The sequence below is a fragment of the Daldinia caldariorum genome, assembly GCF_022478825.1.
Source record: "Daldinia caldariorum strain CBS 122874 unplaced genomic scaffold F4812scaffold_1, whole genome shotgun sequence".
Classification (NCBI taxonomy): domain Eukaryota; kingdom Fungi; phylum Ascomycota; class Sordariomycetes; order Xylariales; family Hypoxylaceae; genus Daldinia; species Daldinia caldariorum.
This window is the reverse complement of record NW_025953037.1, coordinates 3,537,473-3,553,792: the sequence shown is the minus strand read 5'-3', so window position 1 is coordinate 3,553,792 and position 16,320 is coordinate 3,537,473. Positions and strand designations below refer to the sequence as shown.

The following is a 16,320-nucleotide window of genomic DNA, read 5'->3' as shown; positions in this document are numbered from 1 at the left end:
TGATCTATCCACACAGTCCCTTGTACTGTACGCGACAGGCTGAATTAAAGTGCGTTGCCAGCGACCTGTCGTAGGATGTTGTTTAGAAACTACTACTCAGAGAGGCACAAAGAAGAGGAGTCACCTTAGTGGGCGACAACAATATGCATCATCCTGGATCTTGCGGCGAATGTATCCGCTTGACGTGGGCTGTGACTGATCTTTTGGCGCCGTATGAACGGCTGTTGTTGATCCGGGGGGGACAATGGTGTAGAGGAAGCCAACTAGGCTGCTAGGGTGGATTCGAGAGAGCTGGTGGGCTTGGAAGTCTGCATTCGCTTCTGATTAGCGAATAAGCATCGGATTTCTCTGGCATATAAGGAAAATTATGACACACGTGTGTGTAACTGAATAGACCGCTGTCAAGAACGCCCCTGGTTCGTAATCGGTGTGACGGTGAGCTGGTGTGTCTCGCCATGTTGAAGAATAAGAAAGCCGTCACCGGCCACCATCCAATCGTAGGCTTTTGGGCAAGCCCACTTGCTGGTCAGCCTGACGAATTATATGTCTAGAACGCTTCTATCTAAACGCCTAAAATCGACGGTAAGTCTCCGATCAACAGACAAGTGGAAAAGCAAGGTTTCTTCTTTCGCATGTGCATGCCTAAGTGCTTTGTAGAGACCTAGTATTACAATTTTCTAACTATCATTAGAGATCCTAGCTCACGGCCGAGAAAGCGAAGCAGAACAAGCGGCGTCTATTCAGCTTGCATAGCTTATAGGTATGGCTCGAAATAGAAACAGGACAGCTGCAGACTATCAATTTAGGACAAGAATGGGATATGCCCCCCCAGCCGTGTTTTTAGAACGTAAGGCAGATACAGCCCTGAGTAATCCGTTCCTACAGTAGAACTTACAATAGAATAGCTGCGATGAACACTCCGTGCCGCAGGTGGAGTCTCCTACAGGATCGTGTTATAGGTAGACAGGCAGGCAGGTAGGTAGGTAGTATTAGCAGACGCAGGAGCACGCAGTCCTGCGGCGAGGCGAGCAAGGTGGATTACGGATAGACTGGTTAATCAAACGGGCAGACTTCGCATGCAATTTCGCTGTTCGAAACGCGAAGCAGCTGTAGCGGTATTCCCTGTAGAATATACAAAACTTTACATCAATGTGCCTGGGATCATGTTATTACAGAGGAGCAATTGTTGTTAAGTCTGTGTCTCAAGCTTGCCTACCTAGGTAGATATTAGCCATGCTGTTTTGTTGCCTACCTACCTTGTATGCGGTCGCTGCTATGTACTAGATGTGCTGAATATTACCTAGGCTATAGCTACCTGGTAAGTTTAGTTAGTGCATTGATTGTATTTGGCAGGCCTTCAAGGGTGTGTATATACTATCGTCGGAGATGATAATGTTGCTAGTGGGGAATAGAAAGCCCTTGGTATATTTGAACATGGAAAGGGATCGCGGGAGCGGGAGGTCGAGATTGCGGGTAGCGGAAACGAGATACTAGTACGAGCAGCAGGGCCAGGGAGATTCTAGTTGGCTCTTGGTTGATTGGCCCTGTATAGGTAGGCAGTCGGCGAATTAGGCATAATGTGTCCTGCGACTCCTGCCGCTTCTAGATAGGTAGGATAGGGTTCCCCGGCTCTGCTTTCAGCCAGTCTACCGGCCGAAAAGGGGAGGAAAAAACGAGTCGCGGTCAGATTCTGCATTTTACTTGAAGCATTGGCACCTATTCATGGACATATGTAGTAGTATGAAGGTGGGACAACTCAGCACATGGCACCTGCAGTAGCGACTGCATCTCAGCAGCAGGGTCTGGTCTACCGTTGTAAGGTCATGTATGTAAGTACAGTAGGTTGGTATCGTCGTATTGTAAGAGTCGGAGAGGAACACCGCATCCGCTATGTTGGAGGACCGGGTGATGGCGGACGTTGCAGCGCACGTGGATTTGGGAACAGGGTACAGCCGTGGACGAAGTGTTGTTTTGCTTTTTTTTTTTTTCTTTCTTTTTTCTTTCTCTTTCCTAGGTACATTTACCTTTTTCATCCCACACTGAATTTTGCCCAGATGCATTATATGTAAGACCAATAAAGTGTCACATATAATAACATGGCCTATATAGATTCTACATACTTGATGTACCTTAATGTACTTCTAGTAAGTTGATACGAAGCCATGGTTAACTATCTCGTGGGTTGCGGAGATCGAAAAAGAGACAGCAGGGAAAATGGGAATGACGAACATCTGATACAAATGACGTCCCTGACCTGAAATATCGCGTAGGCAATAGTATATGAAAGGTGTTAATTATAGCAAGGAACAGCTATAATTCGCTACCTTCAATGCATTAATACTAGGATTTAGTCCGAAGTCACTTTCAGACATGCGCTTGGGCTGTTCTGATTGTATTTTACCGGTGGGATGGCGTCGACATTATTTTTTGATAGTTTGTTTTTTTCTTCAGTCTTATGTTTGCCGTATTTAGAAACGGGCAGCACCTAGTCGGCAAGGAATTTCCAAAAGCGAACAATGAAAAACGCCTCTTCGTCATAAGGGTCCGGTCATAATTAGTTCGTTTGTTAAATCTGGGGTCTGGCCCATGGCGCTGGGAGCCCCGAGGGTGTTCCAGATGCTTGACCGGCCTGTGCGTTTACAATACAATATCTCGGGTTGATCGGGGCTACAACCCAAACAAAGCTCAATGCTCGCCATGGTCAGCATGTCTAGTAGGAAGCCTACAAAGGTTTATTTTATAAGACAGGTACCTAGCCTAAGGGTAAAGCGATTTCCGCTTTGGCTCCAACTTTCATGCTGGAGATAGACTTATGGACACTATAAGTATATAAATTATAACTAACCAATATATTAAAACTTACGTGGAAGCAAGCTTGATACATATATCTCGGAGAAAGAGTGTGATGTAACTGTTCGTACTGGCGACCAAGTTGTGCTATTAGCTATGGCGTTCTAACTTATTATCCGGATGAGATGTTGTACATATACACCTACACAACCTAATATATAAGGTACCTATATATATATATGTATACCTTATATGTAAGGCAAGCTATGCTAATGATCTACTCGTTAGAACCTAGTACCCTGCCACATTGCCGTGGCGCTTAGCGTCACTGATGGCGACCAGCTTACCGGGGGAGATTTTTACCGGGAACGGCCGGGGCGTTTGACCAGGACGGTGATTGGAAGTCCAGCTGGGGTTAAAAATTCATGCCATGCTGCTGGTAGCAATCTGTTACGCGGTTTGTAGAAGAATCTCGTGGGGGAATCTCCCTCGATTCCGAGGTCGACATAAAAAAGACAAGGGGGGGTTAAGTTGCCGTCTGACTTGGCATTCCTTGATCCAGGTAAAATATTCGCAGGATGCGTTGCGTCGCGGCGGGTAGCGGGCTTGATTTAAGCTAGCATATCAGAACTTGGTGCTACTATGCGGCTTATATACTATAACTCATCGTGAACCATGGTCGGGCGATCCGTGGAGTCTAATGTAGGTACGGCAACGGAGTATGCGTGTATGATCCCGCCTCAGCTTATGTGCGGTAAGTTCAAAATAACACAATGTAGATAGCTTTACATAGTACATGACCACGGTCTTTTCAACTTTGGCTGACATCGGGCTCACCATATCTCATCATCTAGCCATCTTGCCATCTGACCTTAACCTTCCCCCAACCCCGAACCCCCAACCCACAGATCGTGGATATCAATCTAAAAAGCGGGATGAGGATCTAGAATGAACCGCGAGTTTTAATCACCTGGGTGTAGGTTTCCGAAGTTACCAGGAGACGCACAGAGTTAGTAACGGGTTTCGATAATAGCAACCTGTCAGCCTGTCTGTCTAACCGGGAACTTTGAGAGATGTGGCAGGCAGGGATGATGACAAGAGTAACTACCTAACCTAAGGTACCTAAGGTAGCCTATCATATTTTTGTTGGGCTGATATTTGATTGATTGCGTATCATTGCAATAATGCGCGAGTCCATACAACTTTCCCCTACTTTTTATTGCTGGTCCCCAGTAAGGTTCGAATATTAATACGGGCACATGACGGTATATAACGCACAATGGATTTACATCTCGTATACGATTCTATATGTCTCTTTGTATACATTTGTATATACCTAGACTGTATATACCTAGACCTGAAGTGAAGGCCGATCCCCCACTTCAAGCCACTGACCTGTCATGCATGCCACATACCTACTAGCGGTGTACGCGCACAGGAGAAAGATTTTTACATCGTCTCTCGGCTACAAGCCTCCAATGCGTACATAGTAGGTACTGGATTCAATACCAAGTGCTCATTGCTACCCTTATTGAAAGCAACCTCATCATTGTACAACATCTTCCTCTCTCCTCCTTGTCATCGCCCTTTCAACCCGGTGACGAACCAACCGGTCCATTGATATCATACACTAATAAGCGAACCATCTCTCGAGTCTTAATCACTCGTGCAGTCCAACTTGCCATTCACACCGATCCGGAATACACCCCACTGGTAGGCTCTCATCTGCAATGCTCCGACGAAACCCTGGATATGCATGCACGCCAGTAGCCATCATGCATGGGCTAGACGAACAGCATAAGCGAGACAAGTGTCTAAAGCCCTATCGAATGCCTCATTATGTTACTGCGTTAGCGGGTGTGGTGTGTTTCATCGCGCAAGGTTGGTCAAGTGGCTCCCGAGTAAGTATTCGTGCGATGAGAGGAAGCGATAGGTATGGCTGTCTGGCTGTCTGGCTGGGAAGTAGCTATTATTGTATCTATTATTTTATCTCTCGCAGTATATCGCATCATCCTTCGACGATGTCCTCATCATCATCGATCAATATCACCGTTGCTGCCATGATCATCTGCGAGTGCATGAGCAACGAATCATCTTACACTGGCAGCTATATGCGTTAAGAAAATTTCTCCCTCTGGAGCTCTAGTCTCCGGCCTGATCTCCGTCTTCCCGACAAGATCAGTGTGACCGTGATGGGCCAGCAGTACATCGATACCTACCTGCCTATACTTACCTACCTAACCTAACCAACCTCACCTAACGAAGCGAAGCAGTTAGGTACTTCCATATGCGGTTCAATGTACTATGCTATGTACCATGCAGGGCCAAGTGAGAACGTGACAAGTTTGGGATGCCCGCTGCTGCTTTGACAGCTGGCCTCACATGTTACGGCCACCCGAAAGGGCTGCGCGCGGTGCAGCTCTGTTACCTTAGGTACCTCCTGTGTTATGTATACCTGATACCTGGTATGTATGCATTGTGCAGGTCAATGCCCTGGCGGCCACGAACCGCAGAGCTGAAGTATAAGCTTGCTTATTCGTTCCGGGTAGTCCTGGGCAAGTCATGGCAGTCATGGCTACGTAGGCAGGTTAGCCTTGCCGCTATCCAGGCTGTCAGGACATAATTGCCGGTTCGCGTTGCGCCAAATCTCTAGGTAACCTGGGATCTTTGGATTTGAGGGTTGCTGCCGAAGCCTATCTCGACTCCCAAGAAAAGCAAGGGAAAAGTACTGAAAGCAAGGATAATGCATCTCCTCGCCTGTTGCCCAATCCCTCCTTGTTGTACAGAGTTCCGTGGCGCTCTTACGTACATGGCTAAAATGACCGACCAAGATCTGGGCAAACGCCAGACGTCTTGCTTGTCCTTCCAGTTGTCTCTCCTGGTTCATCCCGAGTTAATCCTGTTCATCCTTACCAAGTACCAAATATATTTCCTAATCAATCGGTATCGCAGCATCTTAAAATGGAAATGGCGTTTAGGATGCGGAAGACCTCTCTTACCCACTACCGAGCTACACCTTGAAGCCTTAATACTCGCGGGTTTCCTCACGTGCTCTAGTTTCATTGAACGTGGCACATCAAATGTATTGGATCACTTGCATGATTCTATAACTAATAGTCCGTCTTATGTGCTCATTTTGTAGGCATGCATTAGGTTAGGTAGTCTAACGACCTGCACTACTCAAGACCTTAGTAGGATATTATACATCTACCTATTCTTCCTCTCCGCGACGCCCAGGCCTGTAAAAGGAACGAATGATCAAATATAACTTGAGTCTAAGCGAATCGGCGCCAGCAAAGCCTGCATTAGTCTGGTTTTGCTCTTATTCCTCCTGCTCTTTCTAGAACAATGGTGAAAGGGGTTGAGTTACGGAGACTCCATTTGGCATGTCAATTGTCGCTACCTATATACACTTATATATACTGATATAGTACATTTCGTGACAACGCGTACGGTAGGTTAACGGTTACCAGGTAGGAGACAAGTAGACCACGAACTAGGGCTTAAGGATTCAGGAACCCGAAGATTACTTCGCCACACGAACGCTACCCCTTTATTATTAGTCTAGGTAGAACCCTGAACCATGCCCAAAATCTCTTGGGGGGAAGGGGGTGGGCTTGTAGCACGACATCCCACCAACCTAATAATGTTCTTTTGACGTTCTACAGCAGGTGTCAACACTTTCAGGTAAGGGGAAGAGATGGATGCCGCGCGTGTCAACCTGGAGGTGGTGAAGGTCGGATCTTCCTACCCATTTTAGCGCTTGATGGCTTCTCTTCCATGCGCATTCTGGACATGGGCCGTAGAAGCTTCTGAAACACAGCCAGTCCAGGCCCGGCTAGAGATTCCGTCCGATCTTGGAATAACAGGACGGATAAGCCTGATCCAGTTAAGCGGAAGACCCGTAGCTAACCAGTAAACCAGCCTAAACCTTCTCTTATTCCTTATGGGTTTGGGAGCGGCATTCTTTTGCGGTTCGGGTGCTAAGCTGATTCGGCGAATTCAGATCTTCCATTCCATGACTACCTGACATGGATGTAACGGGACAGCGACCTAACGCAGTACACACTACTGAAATATTGCCCACACCTAATCAACCAAATGTGGGAAGCATGTCACGCTCGGCAGGGCATCGGCTTCTTATGATTACGAGAGAGGACAAGGGACGAAAGGAAAAGGGAAGATGACATTAATAAAAAATAATAATAAAAATAGAGTAGAATAGGATAAGTTAAAATAAAGAGTGAAGAAAACACGAAATAATTTGCTGTGGTTAATTTAATGTGAGTGGTCTTCTAATACCAATAGGCCACTTTCATAGTCACCTTTTTCTCGAAGAAACATGCCATGCCTTAACCAACCTAGACCGTAGACCCATAAGACCCATGGGCCAAGGATTAAGGACTAAGGACCATGGGGCCATGGACCATGAGCCATGGGCTATGGCAGATCTTTTTAGTACAATACATGGGGTTCCGGAAAACGTACCTGTACTTTGGATGGCGTTAATTACTAGGTGGCATCGGGCCCTCCTCGAAGCTACTTCAAAAGAGGGACGATGCCAATTCATGTACCATACTTGGCACTGCCCGCGGATTACACATTTTGATGGGTAGTGGAGCATTTTTGTCTTCACCGTTCACGTCCCTCCACTTCGCATTCGAAGGGGCGTGGTCTCTTTCGCGCATATCTGCACTTACTGTTCGGCTTTAGAAGGGGGGAGGGGGGAACGGGGGTTCTTTTGTATCTTTGTCGCCTACCACGTCTCTGATAGTCCCGACTTTACCTATTATGAATTATGATGTACCTACCTAAGGTTAGGAGGTATGTATTATATCGTCTCGTATTGTATTGCATTGTATTTTATTGTACCTAATCTGGGCTTCGTCACTTCGCTCACCTATTCGTCACTTACTACTTTCTTTTCCTCTCTCCCTCTATCCTACTGCTGCACTCTCTGTGTATTTTTGGAGGAATCGTCTTAATATACATGCATTCTAGGCCATACAGCCATACAGCCCAGCCCGTACAAACCGGGGTTTGGGTTGGTGGGCTGCACACTGTGCAAGCTTCTTCTCGCCGGTTCAAAAATCTTAGAGTCCGCATACCAACCAGGCTCCAGTTCTATTCCGAAAAGAACTCATTTGAATCCCTACTTGTTATCCGCTTTCTCCTTGTTAGTACCTACCTTCAATATATTAACCATATTATTAGCAGTATTTCTAGTAATCTTACGAGTGCTTACATTCAAATCGATATATATCCTGCCGTGCTGGACCTAAGGCACGTGGGGATGAAGAAGCGCGTAGGCGCGTTGGTAGTTCCGCGTTCGAAGAGGTCTGGTGCGGGAGTGCAAGCATCAATCCCTTCACCTGTCCGCTGCAAAGCACAGACAGATGAACGGGCGGCCCATGTAGAATACATATGTATAATATACATACATCTCCGGATGGATACAAAAGCTTGAAGGGTCGTTCCCCTGTCGCTCTTCCCTCTGCTACATATTTCGTCGTTGACAACGTTGACAGCGCCCCGTGTTGCCCATGCAGGCTTGTCGATGTACCTCGCTGCGAGGGTGTTCCTCCTGCAGCTAACCCCCTGTCGTATGAAGTATGTATGTGTACTTTTTTATAATCGAGCATGGTTTCGTCAGCATAGGCCAGCTCTTTCGGTATGAGGTGTATGAGGTACCAGCAGCCAAGGCGGAGCCTAGGAAGTGGTCATTACCTATAGCAATCATGAACTCACAGTACAACGTGGTCGAGCTTCGTGTACATCCATCAAGGGTATCTATCTCCTTAAGGTCGACCCTCGAGGGTCGAGTACTAACCGGTTGATCCCCTAGGCTTTAGGGGCCCACCATCGTCATTCCCCCGTACAATCACAGTGCTTAATGTTGGCATTTTTCTTTGGACCTTTCTGCAGTTATTGGCTAGATCACACCACTGTCGTTTGTGCTGAATATTTACTGTGCCATCTGTACATCCTTGAGCCGTACATATTTGTCTAGCCTATGCCTTTCCGTTGGTAGTATGATATACCATACCTAGGTAGTTTATTCTTCTCCACATTGTAAATCCACCCAAATACATGACAAGCTCCAGACTCGCCTTCTAAACAGTTACCACGAGGACTACAACGAGGACGTCGTTGTTGTCTTCATTACCGATTTCCTACTGGCCATATCGACGACTTTTGGAAAACCTGGCTACGGTAACGACGGTCTATATCTCCTTTGCACGACCACCCTATCGATGTTGCTGGAAGATCCCGGAAAGCGGAAAGACCCCCACGAAGCTTTCGCCCACCTCGCCGAATCAACTGTTTTTTTCTATTTTGTCTTAGGTTAGAATTTTGTCAGGATTTGTAAAACCTCGGGATTGCATCACCATACCTACGACCAGCTTCAATTCGTCTAAACTAACTTGGACGAGCATCTCATCGACAAGAGGAATCTTGGACTACTTGCGAACCTGTTCCTCTTGTAAGTTGAGATTGGTTCAAGCAACGGTAGTATTCTAGACTTACGAGCTCCCCGGTTCATACACCAAAGTCCGAGTTTAGAATTCCAACCATCAGGACAGAGCAGTCCGAACCGACCGACTTGAATAGTGACATCTTGAACGTGTCGTTTTGAAAGCGCGAGTTGGGTAACCATCTGCAGCGCCTAACATCCGCAAGAGGATTGAAACCGCCAAAAGCTTTACTTCTGCACGAGTGCAAAGTTGCGAGACCTTGGAGACTAATCTATCCGCCAGCTATTACCAAACCAATTCTTAAGGGATATCAGGTCATCCGGCTCGAGTCTTCTAAGCGAGAGAGCATCACAACAATTGAAGATCCCTGGTCGTATATTTCGTCCGCTTCTTCTACAGTCGACTTTCGGCCGGGCCATTCCTTTTTACTCAGTGTATCAAGTCGCCGCCTCTAGTAGCTCCCTCTCAACCCTACCTGGTTGCCTTCCTACGATTTGTCGAAATAGATTTTTCTTTAGCTACGCGAACGGCACGAACTAAGGTATCTTACGCCCAGCCCGGATTACCAGTTACCTGTGCAGCCGCAGTTTCGTTGTCTCGAGGCAGGTTTCAACAGTAGGAGATCGGGATCGAGACTATTCCTCACTGGTACCAACTAGTCAGTTCATTTACATAGTCATGCGCCTGTTTACAATTTTCTGGGGGTAAGGATACGTCATTACTGTTCGCCGAGAAGCAGAAGTAGGAAATTGGTATTTGAATGGCCGGAACAGTCCTTTCTGGTTAGGTTGGCTTGTGATTCGGATCGTGTGAAAGGAAGGTTACTACCAGCCAGGCTTCCACAGTAAACTTCTATTGCATAGAATTCGCCTACGAATAGTGGAAGTGGCGCTTGCTTTCGTTTAACCTGCCGTCGAAGAGTGGTTACGGAGACAGAGGGCCAGGGAAAGAGAGGGGTTCACGCCCAAAAAAGAGAAGAGGATAAAGGCAGTCTTTTGCACGAACTTGGTTCTCGAAAGTCTTGCCCTCTTTTGCAATCTGCTTGGAACCACACAAGCCTTTGGCCTGTCCCGCACTAATCACGACGTGCATGAAAGATTGCCTTGGTGGATTTTCTTGGACTTGGCTAACCATCCCCACGTCGCCGTCTCGTGAGCAAGGAACTTAGGATCCAGAGTGTTTGATTCTGGAGAGGTGATAATACGGAAATATTGGTATTGGCAAAGCAAAGCAAAACAAAACAAAACAAAACCTGGGTTTTAGCAGGACGAAGGGCATATGATACATAAGTGTTAGTTTCTTTAACCCCCATCCTTAATTTCTATGTGAGCCTTCCAGCTTTAGATCATTGGTGTGGACTACAAAAATCTGCTTCTCATCTTGTAAATTTTTAACTATTTCTATTTTGTTGGGTTTGTCTGCTAACAATGCATCAAGGGCGAAATCCATTCAAATTCTTGATTTAACTCGGAGCCAGTCAATCTACACCTTGCTGAAGTGCTTTGCGATTTGCACATGAGATATTATCCAAAGAATCTTGTAAGTTTCTGCCTGGCCTTTACGCCATCGAAACGGGAAAAAATCGAATACATTGTTGACTTGTCCAATTAGAAATGGCGTTCCATACTCACCAAGGCGGCCATTGGGTCGGACATGGACCTGGCCCAGGTTACATGCCGGCAATGAGCCCAGCAATGCCTCCTTTGTCAGGAGCTCAAGTTCATCATCAACCACACGCACAACAAAGTGGCCCTCAGCCTCAACGGTACGCAGAATAGCCGCATATGACCTTTGTGATTCTTCGCGAGACTCAGACTAAAACTTCTGTAGCCCAGAGACCTATCGCTTGGAAGTTCTACAGCAACCAGCCATGGCTAAAGCTGCCAATGGTAAAGACAAAGGTACCTACTATCTGCATATCCAGTTTTGTTTGGCTAGATGCTAACTTATGCAGACCGTAAACCTGTTGACCCGCCTCCGATTCTCCAGCTGCACGTTCCGAGCGATGAGGACCCCGATGGTGTATACCGGCAAAGTGAGTGTATAGCTTGTGTTGAAATATGCAAATCGCTAACACCATCAGGCCCTTATCTTATAGCTGTTGCGTATCTCGAATATGCCCACCCCCCTGGCCCTAATGGCCAAGCTACACCTCCAGCAAATATGATGGCAGGAACGACAGTTTCCTCCTTACATCGACTGAAGGATCCGACCAACAAGGAGGGTGCATTCTTTGTGTTTGGCGACCTAACTATTAAGAGTGAAGGAGAATACGTCATTCGCTTTGATTTGCTACAGATGACGATGGACAATCTAGAGGATGGAGAGTTCTGGATTACGATATGTTCGGTTACGAGCGATCCTTTCAAAGTCCACGCTGGCAGGGCATTCCCAGGCATGGCGGAGTCGACTTTTCTAACTCGATCTTTCAGCGACCAAGGAGTTCGCCTTCGTCTACGAAAAGATTCGAGGCAAATTGCAAACAAGAAGAAAAACCTACGCATGACGGATCAGTTGGACAAGCAAACATCGCACAGGCAGGGAAGTGCTCCGCAGAATGGGGGTATGTCGCAAATTGATGACAGATCCTATCATGACTACGGAGACGAGCCTGTAGCGAAAAGACACCGTCTAGATTACGGTACGATAAATCCGGGTACTCCCACGCAGGAGGGTGGCCCAGATATTCGTTGGAACTACGGTCCTCCCACAGGTTCAGCATATGCAACCTTAGGATCCGTGACTACGGGTCCGCCAACATCGGCAACAACAGTTTCTATGCCTCCTCCAACCGGTCGAATCGACACCCATTTCTCCCCTCTCCCCCAGGGGCCTCACGGTTTCGACCGACAGTCGCCGATGAACCACTCGCCGATCCAGTTCGGAAATGCTAATGCTCAGAGTTCTTCTCACGCGTACATATTTACAGGGGGCTCCAACACTGGAAATAATCCGCCGCTGAATCTCGCCCCCATTCCACCTCATCATCCTCAGTCCGCTCTAGCTTCTCCAATACATAGCGTTTCTCCTAGATCACACGGTCCCTTGAACGGTGCGCCACCGTCAGGAACCGCATCACCAGTGGGCCCTAACATGTATACTACGGCACCCCCGACTTCGAACGCTCATTCGACTCACCAGTCTCCATATGGGAATCAAGGGTCATATCAAAGCATACAGACTGCTTACGACCATGGCAGTCTTCGAGAACATGGTTTAGGAACACCGTTAACGGCAACAATGCCATCTGAAAGTCTGAACGGATCATATCCTATTGGCGGCGCTGATGCATTCGACCACCATCTTACTCATATGGTTAACAAGACGCAGCAAGACCACTAGGGTTGGTTAAATTGCCCAAACTGCCATACTAACTACCAAGCGGTTTACTACCCTAACGATAATGAATACTACCAACATCACAGTTCATAACACCCTTTCGCCCGGGATCGACGCAACTTATAGCGACTTAAATCATAATAATTATTGCAAATTTCTTACGCTGGCGCTTTATGACGGCATTTCTACAACTGCGCGGCCACTCAATCGTTTAATTTAATTTCCAACAAAATAATCGTCGGGCATCGTACGGAACATTGCATCAAAGTGGGATTTTTCCAGTTCACAGGCAGGCAGGCAGGCAGGCAAGGCGGCGTTGGTGTGTGCGAATATATGTGGGTGTGCGTGTGCGTGCGTGGATTGGAATTATTTGATTTTCAGGGGAATTGACTCATGGGGAGAACACATCTTTTTTTTTTCTTGACACAGTCGTATTTCCACCGGTTCGCGCCCTCTTGAGTTTGTATTGGGATACGGAATTTCAAAAGCACTTCTCTGAAAGATACCCAAACGGAGGCTATTCTGCGTCATTGGTTTTCCCACTCCTCCCACTTTCGACCCCCTCTAGTATCCCCTTTGTTCTTCTTACTACAACAACAACTACTACAACAACGACAACTACTACAACTACTACTATGGAATATTGCGGCATACGCACATCAAGGGGCTAATGGATTCGCCCCTGGAGTTTTGATATTACGATAACCCCTGCTCATGAGCAAACTCCTCAGGAATCCCCTTAATTGTTAGAGTAAAATAGAGACGAAAAGCATCACTGCAATGCTGGGCCTGAATCTGCAATGTGACTCAACTTACTACGAGCTTGGCACAAAATACAAGAATTTGTCTTCATCGATCGCGAGCCTAATTCCGAGTGACTGTTTCTAGTAGGAATAACTCTTTTATGGTTTCTCTATGCGATCCAACGTGGTATGAGATTCCATCTACAGACTCGCCGGTGTCACGGCCAAAGCATCTCCGCTTGCCAACTCAGGAGATAGGTGCAATAGAGATGCATTGTGCCGTTCTTGGAGACATGTTGCACCTATCCTTGTACATTCCAGGGCCGAATATCACTGTGTATGGTTCTGCTGCGGCCTCGGGTAGACCTGTCAATGGATATTTACGCTTCTCTGCTAGATCTAAAAGCCATTGGATCACTACGAGGTAGAGTGTGTTTGTGTCTCCTAGCAGGCACACGTCAAAATGCAACAAGGAGTTGAGATATCCTCAAAGATGTTTAAGGTACTTACCTACCTTAGGTACCTAGCAATCAAGCAAGTAGCTAACCCCCGCAAGGGGCGGAACCGGACTTGCAAACTGTTCGGAATGTACGCACCACAGTGAAAGACAGACGCAAGCAAAATCAGGATTTGTCAGGCACAGGTACAGTGCATTACTACTGTCTATCATCTAGCCCTCTCCTTGATTGCACCGCTATTGCAGGATTTTGTCTCGTTGTCAGGTTCTCCAGTATGTACCTGGTATACAAGAGGTGTGGCAGGTATTGTAAGCACGATGAAGTGTTTAGCTATCATGTACAGTTTAGCTTAGGTTAGGTAGTGACCGATATGTCACTATTAGTTGAGCACTTTACATTTGCTGTAAATCGTGTTGACCGCGTATTCTCTCATTCTAGTTAGTTCATTGCAGTCTTCGTGGTCTAGTCATGAAATTAAAGATTGTTACTGAGAATCGAACGGATAAAGCACCTGAATTAGCTATACCAAGTACACTTTTGCAAGGTATTCTCTGTGGAGCCGGCCAGCTAGGACTTTCTACCCACAGGCAGCACATGTGAATTACACTACTATCATAGTTGTGCGTTTGTATTTTGTGGCACTTTTGTCCTTGTTAGGGTTTCCACATAGCCTACCCCTTACCCCGGTATCACCAAAGTTGACTACTACATGTAGGTATACATTCAATACTCGGCACTAGAAGTGTCTTTTTGTAGGCTATGAGCCTCCCTTCCCATTCCACTTCTATCTTCTCTAGCTCTGCCTAGCTTTCTTATTTCATGTTTATTCATACGTAGTAACTGGAAATAATAACACAACTGAGCCACTCGAACTACTAGAGAAACCCCTGTTCCGGGCTGTATCCGTCATCCTATTTGGTACTATCATTCGGCACATTTTACTATTCTTTCCGCCCCCTCCTTGCCAAAAAGCTTCTACCCAAGGCACTGGGGGCCGCTAGGCTTTTTGTTAATTAAGCCTACAATTGCTAAGTGTGTTTAGTTCCATAGATGCAGGTTCTAGGCGACGGGTTCTCCCGAAAAGAATAGGGTTAGAAGACTTCGAAAACGCTCAGACCTCCTTAAAGGTTATCAAGCAGAGATCAATCACCATGTGGTAAACAACGCACTAAATACACTGAATGATTTTCCTTAGACTGCAAATGGGTTGTTCCGCATAAACACCTATAAACAGCTGCTTTCATCTACTTAATCACTCCTGCTGAGGTATTGTGCTTTGCTTATACGACAGATAGGTTAACATTATACTACACATTTAATTTGCACCCATGCATTCATAGCTCCATCTTATCCTGGCCATAGCCAAGCCAATAGTCTTACAGTGGTTCAATTTGGTCGCCACCCAAGCTTTCTCGAAGCCTCAAGCATTTTCAATATCTAGACCAAACCTCCCGTATCGCTGTTGGACCAAGAACAGAACGATACAATTACCATCCCCACGTCAGTACAAAATCTGCTGTTGTCAGTTAGGAGGTGCCTAAGCCGTCGTATTTGGACCCACAACAGCTATTGCGCGACTCGCTTCTCCAAGTTGCAGGAAATCATTGAAACGTGGAGTTCTTCGAAAGTCCACCCTCCTTACCGTCGTATCCTGCGCTCTATCCGTCCACGCGCGACTATAACCCATGTCCACTGCCTATCCATCCCGGTCCACATACAGACGTCCCTAGGAGGTAAGTTATGTACTCACCAGATACGTTTTAGTACAATACACACAAGTGCAATACAGAGAACAATGGCAGATCCCGAGGACCTAACGAGGATCATTTTTCGGCCCTAGCCTCCGAGAATATTCTCCGAGATTGCCTTGAATCACTACCCACAACGGCCGAATGCGGTATCGCCATCCTTGACGGTAGCCGGAGGCGTAGTTTAATATGCGACCAGTTCGTAGGGTTAGGTACATAAAGTACCTCATACTAAATATGTAATATATAAATGAACAAAACGTGCGGATTAGATATAACTAACAAATGACACCATCCGTAGCTACGGCATTAATTAAAAGATACAGGGAACAACCTCTTCTGCTTCCCAATTTCCGTTCACGGGATGACAGGTACCTATCTCTTAATAATCTAAGTCCGTCTTGCGCAACTTTGATTGATAGTGGGTGTATATTACTTGAGACTTGGCATCAAGATTGGACCAGGTAAGCGCTGTAGTAAATGACATCTCGCTTCAGCACCAACGGGAGCTATTTTCAGAGCAACGTACATATGCAAGTTTGCCCGCAGTCGGCGCGGGTGACTACGGTTGCAGCTCGGAAGACGCGTACGGGCAGAGAGGGTTGCAGTACTAGCACACCATCAACCCCGAAAGGGCAATACCCAATGATCACATTTCCTTGTTCTGGACATTGGGGATAAATTGAGTGCATGCGGAGTACAGGGAAATCCACCCTCAGAGGCAGCTTTTAGGTAGCGAGTTCGTTAATACTCCGATCAAACAAGG

At 46.6% G+C, this 16,320-nt stretch overlaps 2 protein-coding genes across 2 annotated transcripts; both read left to right on the top strand.

The window, feature by feature from the left end:
- Positions 1-4,100: 4,100 nt before the first annotated feature.
- On the top strand, positions 4,101-5,056 carry F4812DRAFT_411700 (uncharacterized protein). Its single transcript, XM_047932646.1, has one exon. The coding sequence runs from the start codon at positions 4,521-4,523 to the stop codon at positions 4,908-4,910; it is 390 nt and encodes a 129-aa protein (XP_047795445.1). The 5' UTR covers positions 4,101-4,520; the 3' UTR covers positions 4,911-5,056.
- A 5,823-nt stretch (positions 5,057-10,879) lies between these two features.
- Positions 10,880-12,608, top strand: F4812DRAFT_454946 (velvet factor-domain-containing protein; the record flags this gene model as incomplete). Its single annotated transcript, XM_047936734.1, has 4 exons — positions 10,880-11,031; positions 11,097-11,155; positions 11,221-11,301; positions 11,350-12,608. The coding sequence occupies 4 exons, from the start codon at positions 10,880-10,882 to the stop codon at positions 12,606-12,608; spliced, it is 1,551 nt and encodes a 516-aa protein (XP_047795444.1).
- Positions 12,609-16,320: the final 3,712 nt, after the last annotated feature.